The sequence below is a fragment of the Scyliorhinus torazame genome, chromosome 22 (genome assembly GCF_047496885.1).
Source record: "Scyliorhinus torazame isolate Kashiwa2021f chromosome 22, sScyTor2.1, whole genome shotgun sequence".
NCBI lineage: Eukaryota > Metazoa > Chordata > Chondrichthyes > Carcharhiniformes > Scyliorhinidae > Scyliorhinus > Scyliorhinus torazame.
This window is the reverse complement of record NC_092728.1, coordinates 96,186,763-96,202,321: the sequence shown is the minus strand read 5'-3', so window position 1 is coordinate 96,202,321 and position 15,559 is coordinate 96,186,763. Positions and strand designations below refer to the sequence as shown.

General features: G+C 51.8%; 1 protein-coding gene across 1 annotated transcript in view; it reads right to left on the bottom strand.

Annotated features, from left to right (window-relative positions):
• Positions 1 to 15,559, bottom strand: part of LOC140399244 (hemicentin-1-like) — a 492,970-nt gene that overhangs the window by 65,684 nt on the left and 411,727 nt on the right. The window contains 3 exon segments of the mRNA XM_072488667.1: positions 4,253 to 4,381; positions 7,657 to 7,794; positions 12,733 to 12,840. Of these exon segments, the coding sequence (XP_072344768.1) occupies positions 4,253 to 4,381; positions 7,657 to 7,794; positions 12,733 to 12,840 (375 nt within the window).

Below are 15,559 nucleotides of genomic sequence, written 5' to 3'. Positions count from 1 at the left end.
AATCACCTTAAAATGATGTCCTCTCCTGACAGCCATTTCCACCCTGGGGAAAGGTCTCTGCCTATCCACTCTATCCATGCCTCTCATCACCTTGTACACCTCTATCAAGTCACCTCTCTGCCTTCTTCGCTCCAGTGAGAAAAGCCCTAGCTCCCTCAACCTTTCTTCGTAAGACATGCCCTCCAGTCCAGGCAGCATCCTGGTAAATCTCCTCTGTACCCTCTCCAAAGCATCCACATCCTTCCTATAATGAGGCGACCAGAACTGCACACAATATTCCAAGTGTGGTCTAACTAGGGTTTTATAAAGCTCCAGCAAAACCTCGCGGCTCTTAAACTCAATCCCCCTGTTAATGAAAGCTAACACACCATATGCCTTCTTAACAACCCTGTCAACCTGGGTGGCAACTTTGAGGGATTTATGTACGTGGACCCCAAGATCCCTCTGTTCCTCCATACTTCCAAGAATCCTGCCTTTAACCCGGTATTCAGCATTCAAATTCGGCCTTCCAAAATAAATCACTTCATATTTATCAAGGTTGAACTCCATCTGCCACTTCTCAGCCCAGCTCAGCATCCTGGCAATGTCTTGTAGCCTGCAACAGCCCTCAACACTATCTACAACTCCCCCAACTTTTGTGTCATCGGCAAACTTACTAACCCACCCTTCCACTTCCTCATCCAAGACACTTATAAAAACCACAAAGAGCAGAGGTCCCAGAACTGATCCTTGCGGGACACCACTGGTCACCGACCTCCAGGCGGAATACTTTCCATCCACTACCACTCGCTGTCTTCTTTCGGCCAGCCAATTCTATATCCAGACAGCCAAATTTCCCTGTATCCCATGCCCTCTAACTTTCTGAATGAGCCTATCATGGGGAACCTTATCAAATGTCTTATTGAAATCCATATACACTACATCCTCTGCCCGACCTTCATCAATGTGTCCACTCACATCCTCAAAGAATTCAATGAGGCTTGTGAGGCATGACCTGCCCCTCACAAAGCCATGCTGACTATCTTTAATCAAACTATGTTTTTCTAAATAACCATGAACCCTATCTCTCAGAATCCTTTCCAATATTTTGCTCACCACAGACGTAAGACTGATGATCCGGAATTCCCTGGGATTTCTTTATTCCCTTTCTTGAACAGGGGAACAACATTCGCCTCCCTCCAATCATCCGGTACTATTCCAGTGGAGAGTGAGGACGCAAAGATCATCGCCAACGGTGCAGCAATCTCCTCCCTCGCTTCCCGTAGTTACCTTGGGTATATCCCGTCAGGCCCAGGGGACTTATCTATTGTTATGGCCCAGGATTTAGAGAACCCCAAAGTGTATCATGGAGTTCACCTGACCCACAACTTTTAATAGATTGTGGTATGGGGAGCACACTGCCCACTCTACAGGTGTGGTACAGCAGAAATGGAAAAGTATTTTTTAAAGCAAAACAATGTTTATTCTATGAACTCAAGTTAACCTTTTTAAAACATACAGTGAACATCTTAGCAACCATTAATTCAAATACAACCCCCAAAGAATACAACACTAAGTAATCCTTTAAGCTTTCCTTTTAACATCCAGAAGACTTAAGAAATAATACCTTTAACAGAAGCACATCAGGTTAAAGTCACTACTGAGAGCAGTTAGTAGTGTTAAATCACCAAAGAATCGATTTACATTCTTTAGATTACAGAGAGAGAGATTAATACCCCTTCTGGCTGTGACTACAGCAATCCAGCTCTGAAAACGTAACTAAAACACACCCTGCAGCAAACAGCCTAAAACGAAAGTAAAAATCTGACAGACAGCCCAGCTCCACCCACACTCTGACATCACTGATAAACACCCATTTCTTAGAAGTACATTTCTTAAACACCCATTTCTTAAAGGTACTCTCACATGACACTATCCTGATGCTTTTCAAAATTTCCAGCACATCCTCCTTCTTAACATCAACCCGTTTGAGTCTAACCCTTGGCCGTCTGGGAGTCTGTCTGTGTTTGACAGCTGGCCGTCTGAGAGTCCGTCTGTGTCTGACCCCTGGCCGTCTGGGAGTCCGTCTGTGTCTGACCGCTGCCGTCTGGGAGTCCGTCTGTGTCTGACCCCTGGCCACCTGAGAGTCCATCTGTGTCTGACCCCTGGCCATCTGAGAGTCCGTCTGTGTCTGATCCCTGGCCATCTGAGAGTCGGTCTGTGTCTGACCCCTGGCCGTCTGGGAGTCCGTCTGTGTCTGACCCCTGGCCGTCTGGGAGTCCGTCTGTGTTTGACCCCTGGCCGCCTGGGAGTCCGTCTGTGTCTGGCCCCTGGCCATCTGAGAGTCCGCCTGTGTCTGATCTCTGGCCATCTGAGAGTCCGTCTGTGTCTGACCCCTGGCTGTCTGGGAGTCCGTCTGTGTCTGACCCCTGGCCGTCTGGGAGTCCGTCTGTGTCTGATCTCTGGCCATCTGAGAGTCCGTCTGTGTCTGACCCCTGGCTGTCTGGGAGTCCGTCTGTGTCTGACCCCTGGCCATCTGAGAGTCCGTCTGTGTCTGATCCCTGGCCATCTGAGAGTCGGTCTGTGTCTGACCCCTGGCCATCTGAGAGTCCGTCTGTGTCTGACCCCTGGCCATCTGAGAGTCGGTCTGTGTCTGACCCAAGGCCACCTGGGAGTCCGTCTGTGTCTGACCCCTGGCCATCTGAGAGTCGGTCTGTGTCTGACCCCTGGCCATCTGAGAGTCCGTCTGTGTCTGACCCCTGGCCGTCTGGGAGTCCGTCTGTGTCTGACCCCTGGCCATCTGAGAGTCGGTCTGTGTCTGACCCCTGGCCATCTGAGAGTCCGTCTGTGTCTGACCCCTGGCCATCTGAGAGTCCGCCTGTGTCTGATCTCTGCCCATCTGAGAGTCCGTCTGTGTCTGACCCCTGGCTGTCTGGGAGTCCGTCTGTGTCTGACCCCTGGCCGTCTGGGAGTCCGTCTGTGTCTGATTCCTGGCCATCTGGGAGTTCGTCTGTGTCTGACCCCTGGCCACCTGAGAGTCGGTCTGTGTCTGACCCCTGGCCATCTGAGAGTCCGTCTGTGTCTGACCCCTGGCCGTCTGGGAGTCCGTCTGTGTCTGACCCCTGGCCATCTGAGAGTCGGTCTGTGTCTGACCCCTGGCCATCTGAGAGTCCGTCTGTGTCTGACCCCTGGCCGTCTGGGAGTCCATCTGTGTCTGACCCCTGGCCATCTGAGAGTCGGTCTGTGTCTGACCCAAGGCCACCTGGGAGTCCGTCTGTGTCTGACCCCTGGCCATCTGAGAGTCGGTCTGTGTCTGACCCCTGGCCATCTGAGAGTCCGTCTGTGTCTGACCCCTGGCCGTCTGGGAGTCCGTCTGTGTCTGACCCCTGGCCATCTGAGAGTCGGTCTGTGTCTGACCCCTGGCCATCTGAGAGTCCGTCTGTGTCTGACCCCTGGCCGCCTGGGAGTCCGTCTGTGTCTGACCCCTGGCCGTCTGGGAGTCCGTCTATGTCTGACCCCTGGCCATCTGAGAGTCGGTCTGTGTCTGACCCCTGGCCATCTTGAGAGTCCGTCTGTGTCTGACCCCTGGCCGCCTGGGAGTCCGTCTGTGTCTGACCCCTGGCCATCTGGGAGTCCGCCTGTGTCTGACTCCTGGTTGTCTTAAAGATCAGACAGCACCCAATGACTGGTCTTGGAATCCCTACAGTGCAGAAGGAGGCCATTTGGCCCATCGGGTCTGCACCGACCTTCTGAAAGAGCATCCTACCAAGGCCCAAACCCCACACTATCCCCGTAATCCCACCGAGGGCCAATTTATCATGGGCAAACCACCCAACTTGCACAAGTTTGGACTGTGGGAGGAAACCGGAGCACCCAGAGGCAACCCATGCAGACAAGGGGAGAAGGTACAAACTCCACACAGACAGTCACCCGAGGCCAGAATTGCACCCGAGTCACTGGCGCTGTGAGGCAGCAGTGCTAACCACTATGCCACCGTGCCGCCCTAAGGTTATCTGTGGTTAGCATGTGTTTGAGTCCAATCCCTCAAAAGGATTACTGTCAGATTAAACAATATGAAAATTACAAAATATTTTCGGAAATTTAGAATATTTTCCTACACTTAGACCATTCGCGAGGGCAATCACATCGGCCCATGCCATGGATGTAAATGTGCATGTGACATTTTTCCTTATTACAACACTGTCAATAACTTGTTAAACAAATGAGATTAACGTCTTTAATTGCAAAGCATTAACCCCCTTTACACCCCTACCTTGGACGACCAGCTGTGTCTTTCCCAGCGCAGTGCCGACTTCATTTTGAGCAATGCACCTGTAATTCCCCGAATCCTCTTCTGTGGCTCGAGCAATCTCCAGCCCTCCATTAGCCAATAAGAAAAATCCTGAGGTGTAGAAACAAACGATCAGTCAAAACAGAGTGTTACACACACAGCAGGAGAACAGCAGAGTCAAGCGTCGGCATAATAAAGAGAGTTCAGTTCCTCCGCTTGGAAAACAGCACAATGCGAACTGCCCCCAGTCGCTACCACTCCTGATATTAAAATTGCACTCCAGTCAGACAGGCCTCTATTTGACCTGTCATTGTTCATAATGTTGTGGCTGACCATATTGTAAAGGTGCGTTTTTTGACGGGTGTGCGCAATGGTTCTCTGTCAAGTCATATTCGGGATCAAGGCTTTATCCCTGTGCTAAATTTCACTGCGATCTGTTCCCATTCACAGCTTCACTGAATTGGGTCTTGGGGGGGGGGGGGGGGGGTCATGTCACTAAAGAGGGGAATTTCAGACTAAAAGAGATGAGGGTCTGGTCTCTCTGAAGATGAGCACATCAACCCGGCTTCAGCTGGCGTGAGAGTAATGCCTCGTACGGCAACTGCTTGGCCCAAGACCGCAAGAACCTTCAGAGAGTCGTGAACACAGCCCAGTCCATCACGAACATGCCTCCCATCCATTGACTCTGTCTACACCTCCCGCTGCCTGGGGAAAGCGGGCAGCATAATCAAAGACCCCTCCCACCCGGCTTACTCACTCTTCCAACTTCTTCCATCGGGCCGGAGAACACGCACAAACAGATTCAAAAACAGCTTCTTCCTTGCTGTTCCCAGACTCCTAAATGACCCTCTTGTGGACTGACCTCATTAATATACACCCTGTATGCTTCACCCGATGTCTATGTATTTGCATTGTGGACCTCGTGTTGCCCTCTCATATATTTTCTTTTTATTTTCTTTTCTTTTCATGGGCTAAATGATCTGTTGAGCTGCTCACAGAAAAATACTTTACTGTACCTCGTGTTGCTAACTTTTGGTTGGCTCTTAAATGTTGCTCGTTGTGTCTTTACTTAAATTGCTCTGTTTCTATAACCTTTGTTCTAGTGTCGCCAGGTATCTTTATGATACCACCACGAGGTTCAAGTTCAAGTGCTGATCAATAACTCAATACACCAGTTAGTAAGTTTCAAATCAAAACACATTTATTATACACAGTCAATCACTACTCATGCATAAAACTCTGCTTACTAGACTATCTCTAACACTATAGGCCTATACTTAGCTTTGGAACTGGCCCACCAGGTCAGGGGAACAAATGGCCTTTTGTTCGATTCTGAGTCTGCAGGATTCAAAGCTGGTATGGACTGGTAGCTAGGAGTGCCTATCTCGTAGCGTGCGTTGACTGGAGACTTACTTGGTTGATGTAGCGGCTAGGCAGGTCACTGTCAAGGGTTGTTTCGAACTGTTGAGTGACCCTGCCAAGAAGGACGAATTGAACTTGGGGACTCTACTTTATAGTCCCCAGGGGCTTCGCGCCATTCGGGGCGGACCCCGTATCTGGTTCCAAGTGATTGGACTGCGTTCTGATCACTTGGATCGATTTCTCCAATACTGGAGTGGTTCCCTGATTGCTGGGCGGTTCCTAAGTGTCCGTTGGCCTTCCTTTTTCTTGGCTCCTGCTGGCGCCGAGGAGTCTGGCTTGGCCTTGTTTACCATAAATGTTTCCAACTGTTCCCGGGGATCGCTCATTAATATGCGGATGGTTGTTAGTTTCAGTGCTGTCTGGGTTTCTGCAAGTTCTAATACAGGAAATTTTGCACCTGCTTGTTTTTCCTGGCTTGACTGAATTTCCCTGCATTCTTTGCGGATCTCCATTTTAAGAAGGGAAGTGGCCAACCCAGGTGGCTACACTCGGTACACGTGACAATAAACAAATTCAAAGTTCAGCCATGAGAAGGCTAATGCAACTCTTCACTCCACGAAGACTGAATTAGAAGCAGCTCAGAGGAGGTTTACTCGATTAATACCAGGAATGGGTAGGTTGTCTTATGAGGAAAGGTTGGAGAGGTTAGATTTGTCTCCGCTGGACTTTAGAAGCTAAGAGGCGACTTGATCAAAACCTTTAAGATCCTGAGGGGTACTGACAGGGTGGAATTGGAGAGATTCCTCTTGTGATCGGGGGTCAAAGTTTAAATATCAGGGGTCGCTCACTTAAGATGGAGATGAGAAGTCTTTTTTCTCAGAGGATCGTGACTCTCTGGAACTCTCTGCCTGAGAAGACAGTGGAAGCAGAGGGCGCAATTTAATGGAAATCAAACAGAGTCCTGTTCATAGAACATACAGTGCAGAAGGAGGCCATTCGGCCCATCGAGTCTGCACCGACCCACTTAAGCCCACACTTCCACTCTATTCCCGTAACCCAGTAACCCCTCCAAACCTTTTTTTGGACACTAAGGGGCAATTTATCATAGCCAATCCACCTAACCTGCATATCCTTGGATTGTGGGAGGAAACCGGAGCACCCGGAGGAAACCCATGCAGAGACAGGGAGAACATGCAGACTCCGCACAGACAGTGACCCAAGCTGGGAATCAAACCTCGGACGCTGGCGCTGTTAACCCATGGTGCTAACCACTGTGCCCCAATCCACCAATAAGGGGGTCATCGAGCTCCCGCACCTCAGCTCATAACGGCAGGGCACCTCCCCCGGCCCGATCCCTGGCATGGGCAAGATGCCACCTGGGCACCTTGGCACTGCCAGCCTGGCATCTTGACAGTGCCCCTTCCAGCACCACCAGGGCACTCGGACACTGCCAGGGCGACACTTGTGTGGCACTGCCAGCGTGCCTGCCTGGCATTTCCAACGGTGCCCAGGTGGCATCTAGGGTGCCAGGGTACCACTCTGCCCAGAGCCTGACCACCCAGAGGCCCTCAATCACCTAGGGGACCCTGCCAATTGTCGGTCCGCGTGGGTCCCCGTTTGTGGAAACCAGTGCTAAACGGTGCCCACTGAGGGTCTCGGCCTAATGAGAGTAACTGCTCACTTGAATATGCAAATCTGGATCGCTCCCTTAATTGGCGGGATCCAGATTGTGATGCCTTGCGAGATCTCGTTAGATCTCGTGAGGCGTGATGAGGCTTGCGAGATTTACCGGCCTCATCGTGTCCTGAGTTGGGTGCGGCGAGGCCGATAAATCGCGCAGAGTCTCTCAGTATTTTACAGGCAGAGCTGGATAGACTCTTGACAAACATGGCAGTGAAAGGCAGTCGGGGACCGGCAGGAATGTGGAGCTACACTCAGTTCAGCCATGATCTTATTGAATGGTGGAAGGGGGTTGGTTGTACGGCACCATTGACTGATGTCTCAGTTATGGTCTAGCACCTTACCTGTGTTTGAGATGGTGATGCCCTCCTTCTGCCAGGTAATGCTGGGTCTTGGCGTACCTGTTGACTCACAGGGCAGGACAATGCCCTCGTTCACCACAGTTTCCAAAGTGGTCGGCAGGGGCTTGATAACAGGAGGCTCTGGGAGGGCAGAAGATAACAGAAATCCTGCAATTAAACTGGATGAGCCAAGAAGGAAGAAAGAGGTCATTTTCATGTAATACCTGTCACAATGTCAAGGTGTCCTATTTGAAGTGTAGTTACCGATGTGTGTACAACAATCTCCCGCAGACAGCAATATGATCATCTGTTTTTTTAAAGTGTTAACTAGACTGTTTTTAAGGGTCAGTTTGAAACTTGACAATTCCATCGCACTCCAGGCTGCCCTCCCATCCCCTCTCCCAAGGCTGCCCCCCCCTCTCCCCCGCAAGGCTTACCCCCCCACCAAGGCTGCCCCCCCTCTCCCCCGCAAGGCTGCCCTCCCCCCACCAAGGCTGCCCCCCATTCCCTCTCCCAAGGCTGCCCCCCCTCTCCCCCGCAAGGCTGCCCTCCCATTACCCCCCCCCCCCAGGCTGCCCTCCCATCCCCTCCCCCAAGGCTGCCCCCCCCCCCCCAACAAGGCTGCTCTTCCATCCCCTCTCCCAAGGCTGCCCTCCCATTCCCCCCCCCCAGGCTGCTCTCCCATCCCAAATCCCCCAAGGCTGCCTCCCCTCCCCCCCCAAGGCTGCCCTCCCCCCCCCCCCCCCCCCCAGCTTTGTGTGTAACCTCCTCTGCTTCGGCCTGTGTTTGGGATCTAGACAGGGTTCTTTGGGATTTGTCTATTCTCCCAAAGTAAGCAGCTCGAGACTGCAGTCTGTCACTTCTGGCTTCTTGCACATTCGGAGCAAAGCTCACGGCCAGGGAATGCTTCTGCCTTGGCTAACCCCCCAAGTGACAGATTCTGCGACCATTAAACAAGGATATCCTTTACAAACTGTCATTTTAGAAATGTTCAGTGTTTTTCCTCTGAAGATTGGAAGCCATTGGGGATTGTCACTCCTGAATGCTATTGAGTGAAGGAATGTGGAAGTCTGGGATGGAAAGGCATGCCGACCGGGAATGCTTTGGAGTTTAGTCAAGTCTAAAGTCAACGCGTAAAATAGTCCAGTCAACACTTAAAAAAATATTCTTATCTGACTATTATCACATTAATGTGTGTGGGAGCTTGTTGGGTTCAAATTGGCTGTCAAGTTCCCGATGACTACACTCGGAAAAGACATCATGACATTATGACATAAAGGAATGGATTGGGCTTAACTGTGCTGGCACCAGAGGAACTGCACCTTAGCAAAGCCTTCAGAAAAGTAAGTATTGTGGTGATATGCCTGTAGGCAATATTGTAGGTGGCTGGTGGTGCGACCTCCCACCAGCAGGCGGCAGTGCAGGCTCATCATGCGGGCTCCAGAAGGAGGTCATGTGACAAGGCACTCAGCTATAAGTGCGGGCACATCCGGTGATCAGCTGATGGTTATAAGATGTACAAGTGGACAGTCGTGCCCAGGGTCGTACCAGGGGAGTACGAGGAAACTCCATGATTGTTTCCTCTGTTACAGATTGTTATCTTACCACGTGTGATTCAATAAAGATCCTGGTTTGGACAAGTCGCAGGTTGTTTGGTAGATTCCTTGCTAAGACATTGAACACCAAACACGAGAAGTATAAGGGGAGAAAATGGAGAAGAAAGGAGTTCAAATAAAGAGTCGGGGCAGGATTCTTTCCAGAGTGTTTCTGATCATCTGCACCTTTTGGGAAAGAGTCACCCAATGTAATTTTCCCCGGGGGGGGACAGATTAGTGGCCAGCGAGGCGGGCTCGCTGTCCAATTGCGGACAGTGGGGGTGGGCTCTTGAAGCTGGTTGGCCAATGAGAGAATTGAAAGACATGACAGGTTGCAAGGGGAGGTAAGTCAAGGAGAGGGTGTTTTAAAATGGAGGCAGCCTCTCTCCAAGTTTTAACATTTGAATCCACATTTACGGGATTGAGGGGGATGGTGCAGGAGTGTTCAGGGAACTCGCTCTAGAAGGCGGCCTGCATCTGCAGCTGAACCCAGGCTGGCAGAAAGGGCCTCTAAGCCTGCCTGGAGCGCTAGTCCCCCAGTATGCTGCCTGAGGCCCTCTCCGGCATATAAACCGTCTCACGCCACCTGTGGGAACCTGGAGGCCTCGTGGAAAATCCCAGTTGCCCTCCTTTTATTTGTCTGAAATGGCCATTAACTCCCTGGATCAGCTGCTATCTGCCACGGGATGGGATGGTAGACCTTCCACATCCCATCCCGCCTCCCGGGAAAAGTGTCCAGCGGCAGGAAGGTCCCGGGAACCAGCATGCAAGCCAGCCTCTGTTCTTTGCTCAGGCAGAGTCTAGAAATGCCGCTCCAGGAATCGGCTCACTGGCCACACAGAAGCTTCAATTAAATCTATTTGTGACATCAATTGTCTTGACTCTAAATTCTGGAGTTTCCTTCCCTGAACCTCTCCACCTCTCTCCCCTCCTCCACTAAGATGTTCCTTAAAACCAACCTCATTAACCGAGCTTTTAGTCCCCTTTTCTAATACGGCCTTGCGAGGTTCAATTTGAAACTTTCTTGGATAATGCCCCTGGCGAAGATGCCCGGTGACGCACCAACAACAACTTACATTCACGTAGCACACAGTAAACATTCCGTGACATTTCACAGGAGTGTTATCAAATAAAACTGAACACCGAACCCCAGACAAAGGTATCAGGGAAGATGAACACAACCTTGGTCAAAGGGGTAGATTTAAGGAGCATCTTAAAGGAGGAGAGATTTTGGGAGGGAATTTCAGAATTTAGAACGTAGCAGTGGTGTGATTAAAATCCTGGACGTGAGCAAGAGAAAGATACTACACAGTCAGTCCTCAACTTACGCCATTCGAGTTACGACTTTACGATGCCACGCCAGCACGTTCAGACCTGTACATTGACATAGTGCGCCGCCCATCTGTACAACTGGGCAGGTCGAACCATCATTATTAGGTTGGAAAGGAATGTTTTATACAGTTACATTTTTCTGGCACAATCACCGTGTTTTTAATGCCTATATGCTTACGTTGTATTTAATATGCGCTCACATAGTTCAAGGTTAAACAGGTATCTGAGAGGGATCAAATGGCTTCATGATATTCCCCACACTAACCGAGGAGCTTGTGCCGAGGCGTGCAGGCATCAACAGTGACCTCAGCGACTTACAGGGCGAGAACATTGCCGGGCACCCCATGAATGATTTTCAACCTTGGTTCAGGAACCAATCCCCCATTTGTACCATTATTCCTCTGGGAAAACCGGTCCCAACTTGTAGCGCACAAAGACTCCGTGAGACGAATAGAGTGAAGTCGATGAGGCTTTATTAAGCGTGTCTGTTCCCCAGCAGCCCGATAGTAAACTGGCCTGCGGGGGAAGGCACCGGCTTCTTATACTTCGCCTTCAGGGCGGAGCATGAGGTCAACGGCCAACCAGGACCCGGGATCTGTCAGCCAATGACATTAGGGCTTCCAGTCCCACATGACCCCCAATACATACTACCACACAACCACTACGTTTCGACTTACAACACGCTTTTCAGGAACCAAGGGTGGGATTTTCTGGCCGTTCACACAGGCGGGATCTTACCGTCCTGGTGATGGCGCAACCTCGCTGCGGGTTTCACGGCGGTAAGAGGTGCGCTCAACAGGAAACCCCGTTGACAATGGAGGCCAGACGACCCAGCCGCTAGCCACTGGTGAGCCGGGTTCCGCCGCTGCAGAACAAGCCATGGAGGTGGAGGAATAAATACCGACACAATTGTGTCGTAAGTCTGAGGACTGCCTGTGTAAATGCAAGTTGTGGCCGTACTTAAACAATCATAATAATACTCGAACATCAAAATTGAGACAGATGTGTAAAAGAACATATGGGAAGAAAGAGGAGACATTAACCCAACAACAGTCCGAATAGCAAATATATAAGTGGAAAAACTCCACTTGGGAGAGTGATCGAGTCAGTCTGTTCCCATTATTTACAATCCCCCAAAGGAGATCGTCATTAATTATGTTAGAGGATGGCCGAGATTCTCCGAGCTTCATCGCTGCAATCGCACCTGGCGCAGGGGCGGAGAATGGGGCCAGACCCGCGGCGCCGGTCGGGGGCCGTTGAAAGAGGCCCACGCGGCAATTCTCCGCGGACGACCGGCCGAGTTCCCGCCGGCGTGGTTCTACCATGGTTCCGCCCGGCGGGAGCTCGGAAGTTGCGGCTGCGGTGGCCGGGCCGTCCTGGTGGGGGGCTGGGGGCATCCACGGTGGCCAGGCCCACGATCGGGGGCCACCAATTGGCAGGCGCGCGCGATCTGGGGGGGGGTGCCTACTTCTTCGGCGTCGGCCCGCTGTGTGGGTCCGCCATGTCGCGCGGGGCCGGCGCCGCAGGCAGCTGCCGCGCACATACGCGGACCCGCGGTCGGAAGTGCCGGACCCCGTATCGGCAGCCGGAGCCACATGGAGCACTCCGGGGCCCTGCAAGCCCCCTTAAAAATGGAGAATCACCCCGGACGTTCTAGAGAAAAGTCCAGAGCGATTCGCGCCCCCCGAGACGGCGGGCGTGGGGACGTCGCCCCATTATTGGAGAATCCCGGCCGATATAAGATTTGGTACAAAATGGCTGCACCCAGGCTGCACCCAGTCAGTAACAATTTGCATTTATTTCACATATTTAATGTCGCAACATTTCCCAAGGTGCATCACACCAGGGATCCTGAATCGCACAGGGATTAGGAGGAGTGACGCAGGTAACTGAAGGAAGTGGGTGAGGGTTTCGAAATAAAGGTGCAAAACGATGTCGTAAATATTGGGAGATTGGGCAAAGTCCAAAAGCAGAAAACTTAACATTTGGAAACTGGGGTAAGCACGCATTGACAATTCAGGTGAATGCACTTCTCCTTTAATCACGGAATTATCTTTAAATGTGTCATTTGATAATCGTTTCTGTCAGGGTTAAATATCTTCCGGCGAGGTGTAAAGATCGGGCAAGAATGGGGACCTCGGTGTTTCTGTACCTTGCACTTTGAGAGTTACATGTCTACGCGAAGTCCCCACCACATTGCGGGCTGTACATATATAGCTGCCGGCGTGGCTCAGGGCTGCTGCGGTGATTTCCAGATTTCCTGTGGAAGCATAAAGATTGGAAATAGTTCCTGACAACTGGCACACTGGAGGGAAAACCCCGCGAGAGAAATCATCGGCACTCATAGAGCTGCACATTTCTTGCCTTGGAAAACGGGCGGCTGGCACCTATCCAAACCACAAACACCCAGGGTTCACCCGACACTGACTTCAGGTGAGGCCTGCTTCAGGCCTCAAGCTTGCCGAAACACCTTTGCTCCCATCAGCAACTCAGGCTCCCACGCTTGTGGCAGGAGACCTGTTCGCAACTTCCCAGTACAGATGAACACTTGAGAGCTTTACCAACGGCCCCCAACAGAACCGTTGCTGAGCCCTCCAGGAAAGGCCCAGAATGATTCGAGAGGGGATTTCTGTGAGGGTTCGGAGAAGCAGGAGCATTTTAGAAGCCTCTATGACTCACCAGTGGGTCCGTTTTTGCCTCGCCACGAGATCAGTTCCTGTCACCCCCTACCTCAGGCGCCATTTGCAAGAGCACAATAATAGGAGCAGGAGTGGACCGTGTAGCCCATCGAACCTGCTCCACCATTCAACACCCCCAGGGCTGCTTTTGGGCTTCACACTTCATTTTCCCAGCTGCTCCCCGTAATCCCTTAATTCCCGAATAGACCAAAAATCTGCCTATTCCCGCCTTAAATGCTTCACAATCTTTGAATGAAGAAATTTCTCCTCGTCTCAGTCCTAAATGATCAGCCCCTCTTCCTGATTACCCGACCAATGGAAGCAATCTCTCAGCATCCACCCTGTCAATCCCCTTCCTAATTTTGTAGGTTCGAATGAGTTCGAACTCAAACTCCAGAGAATATGGGTGCGATCGAACAGCCACATTGCGCCTGAAAAGTAGCACGCCAAGTGGAACGTAGCCGATAGAAACCGTGAGACCCCCACACCCAGGATCTGCCCGGCTCGCAGCGCCTCGCGAGATCTGACGCAATCTTGTGAGACGCTGCGACGTAAATCCCGCACATTGTGGGCGGCACCACCTTTACAAATCTGCATATTAGAGCATGACAGCTAGTCTCACTTTAATGTGCAGATTCCCGAGGTATCCGAGGGATTGGGATGGGCGAGCTCTGGTCAGTATTGGTCTCCAGAAACGGGGGAGAGGGAGGGGAGAGGGGGGATTGGAATGGGGGGAGGGGAGTGGGGGGAGGGGGAGTGGGAGGGTGAGAGTGGGAGGGGTGGGAGGAGGAGAGTGGGAGGGCGAAGTGGGGGAAGGGGGAGAGTGGGGTGGGGGGGGGAAAGGGGAGGGTGGGGTGGGGTGGGGGGGAATGCCATCATAATGAGCATGGGTTTGGGAGGGGTGGGGTCAGGGGTTGCACGGGGGTTATTGGGACGCCATTTTAAAATGGCATCCCGATCTCTCGCTGTACTGAGGAGTCCCAGCAAGCAGCGCTCCTCAGTGTACTAACAGGGCTATGTGCAGCTTCGGCCCCACGTTCCCCTGCTGAGGCTCCCTGTCTAACTGGGGGCGTGTTGAATAGCAGGGTGTTTCTCAGCGCTACGAGCGCCGGAACCATACGGCCCAACGCGCTCGTGATGGGACTGTGTTCCCATTTAGTTCAATCGCATCCTATAAGTCCAATTTGCGCAACCTCTCATCATAGGACAACCCCCTCATTCCATGGACCAAGTTAGTGAACCTCTGCTGTACTGCCCCCAATGCAGGTATATCCTTTCTTTCATGTGGAGACCGCCACAGTGCTCCAGGTGTGATCTCATCTAACAAATGTACTTTTTATCCTTGTGCTCCAATCCTCCTGCAAGACCATTTTCCCAGTGGATCGATGGCCAATTTCCCAACCTCCTATAACCAGATATGTGTTGCAAACAGGCCATTTGGCTGCTTGCCAGGGTACATTCAGAGGAGGGTTGAATTAGAAAATCTAATCTCTTCTCCCCCCCCCCCCCCCCCCCCACCCACCCCCCTCCCCCTTCCCAGTGCTGGCATCAGGCTGGAGTGAAAAATCCCCCTTTCACTGAACAGAGCCATGTATTCCTCCGCCTCTACAACCACTCAGCCCTCCCACCCTCCTGTAGAGGGGCTGATTCCTGACTCTCATATTGGAACCAGACGACAGTGAATATTACTCCATTGGTGTCGGGGGAGGGGGGGTGGTCCACACCTAGTCCAACCCTCATCTTCATCTGGTCTATCCACACCCGGAAAATGGGTCGCTGGATTTTGATCTAGAGGAGAGGACCCTGGCTGATTTTCCATTTTCGAAACTTATTTTTGCCTGGTAGCAGCCATGGAAACAAACTGAATATTAATATCCAAGTCAGATATCCAGGCCAAAGCGTCCGGTGTCACAGCACCAAGTCCAACTGGGAATTTCATCTGAGGGCAGAGTTCGAAGATACTCCCCAGGGTCTCTGGTTCGGAGCAAGCCTGGGATGGAGAAGGTGGCTGCATCGACCACGACTGATTCGGAAGTGGTTGACGAGGGCCCGCTGCTTGTGAGGAAGGTTTGCTCCTCGGGACTGGGCTGTGAGACCCTCTGTGTGGAACCCACTTTGTTTATGTGGCAGTTCTTCCAAAGCAGTCGCCATCGATCATCAGGGTTCACGGGCGATCACAGAATGGCTTAATCGGTGGCTCAGAAGGGGCCTGCCCAGTTCCAGAATAGTCATGAAGACCTAGGTTGGAGATACTGTTGCCGCTGTGACTGACATTAGCTCATTCAGCACAGAGCAAGGTTC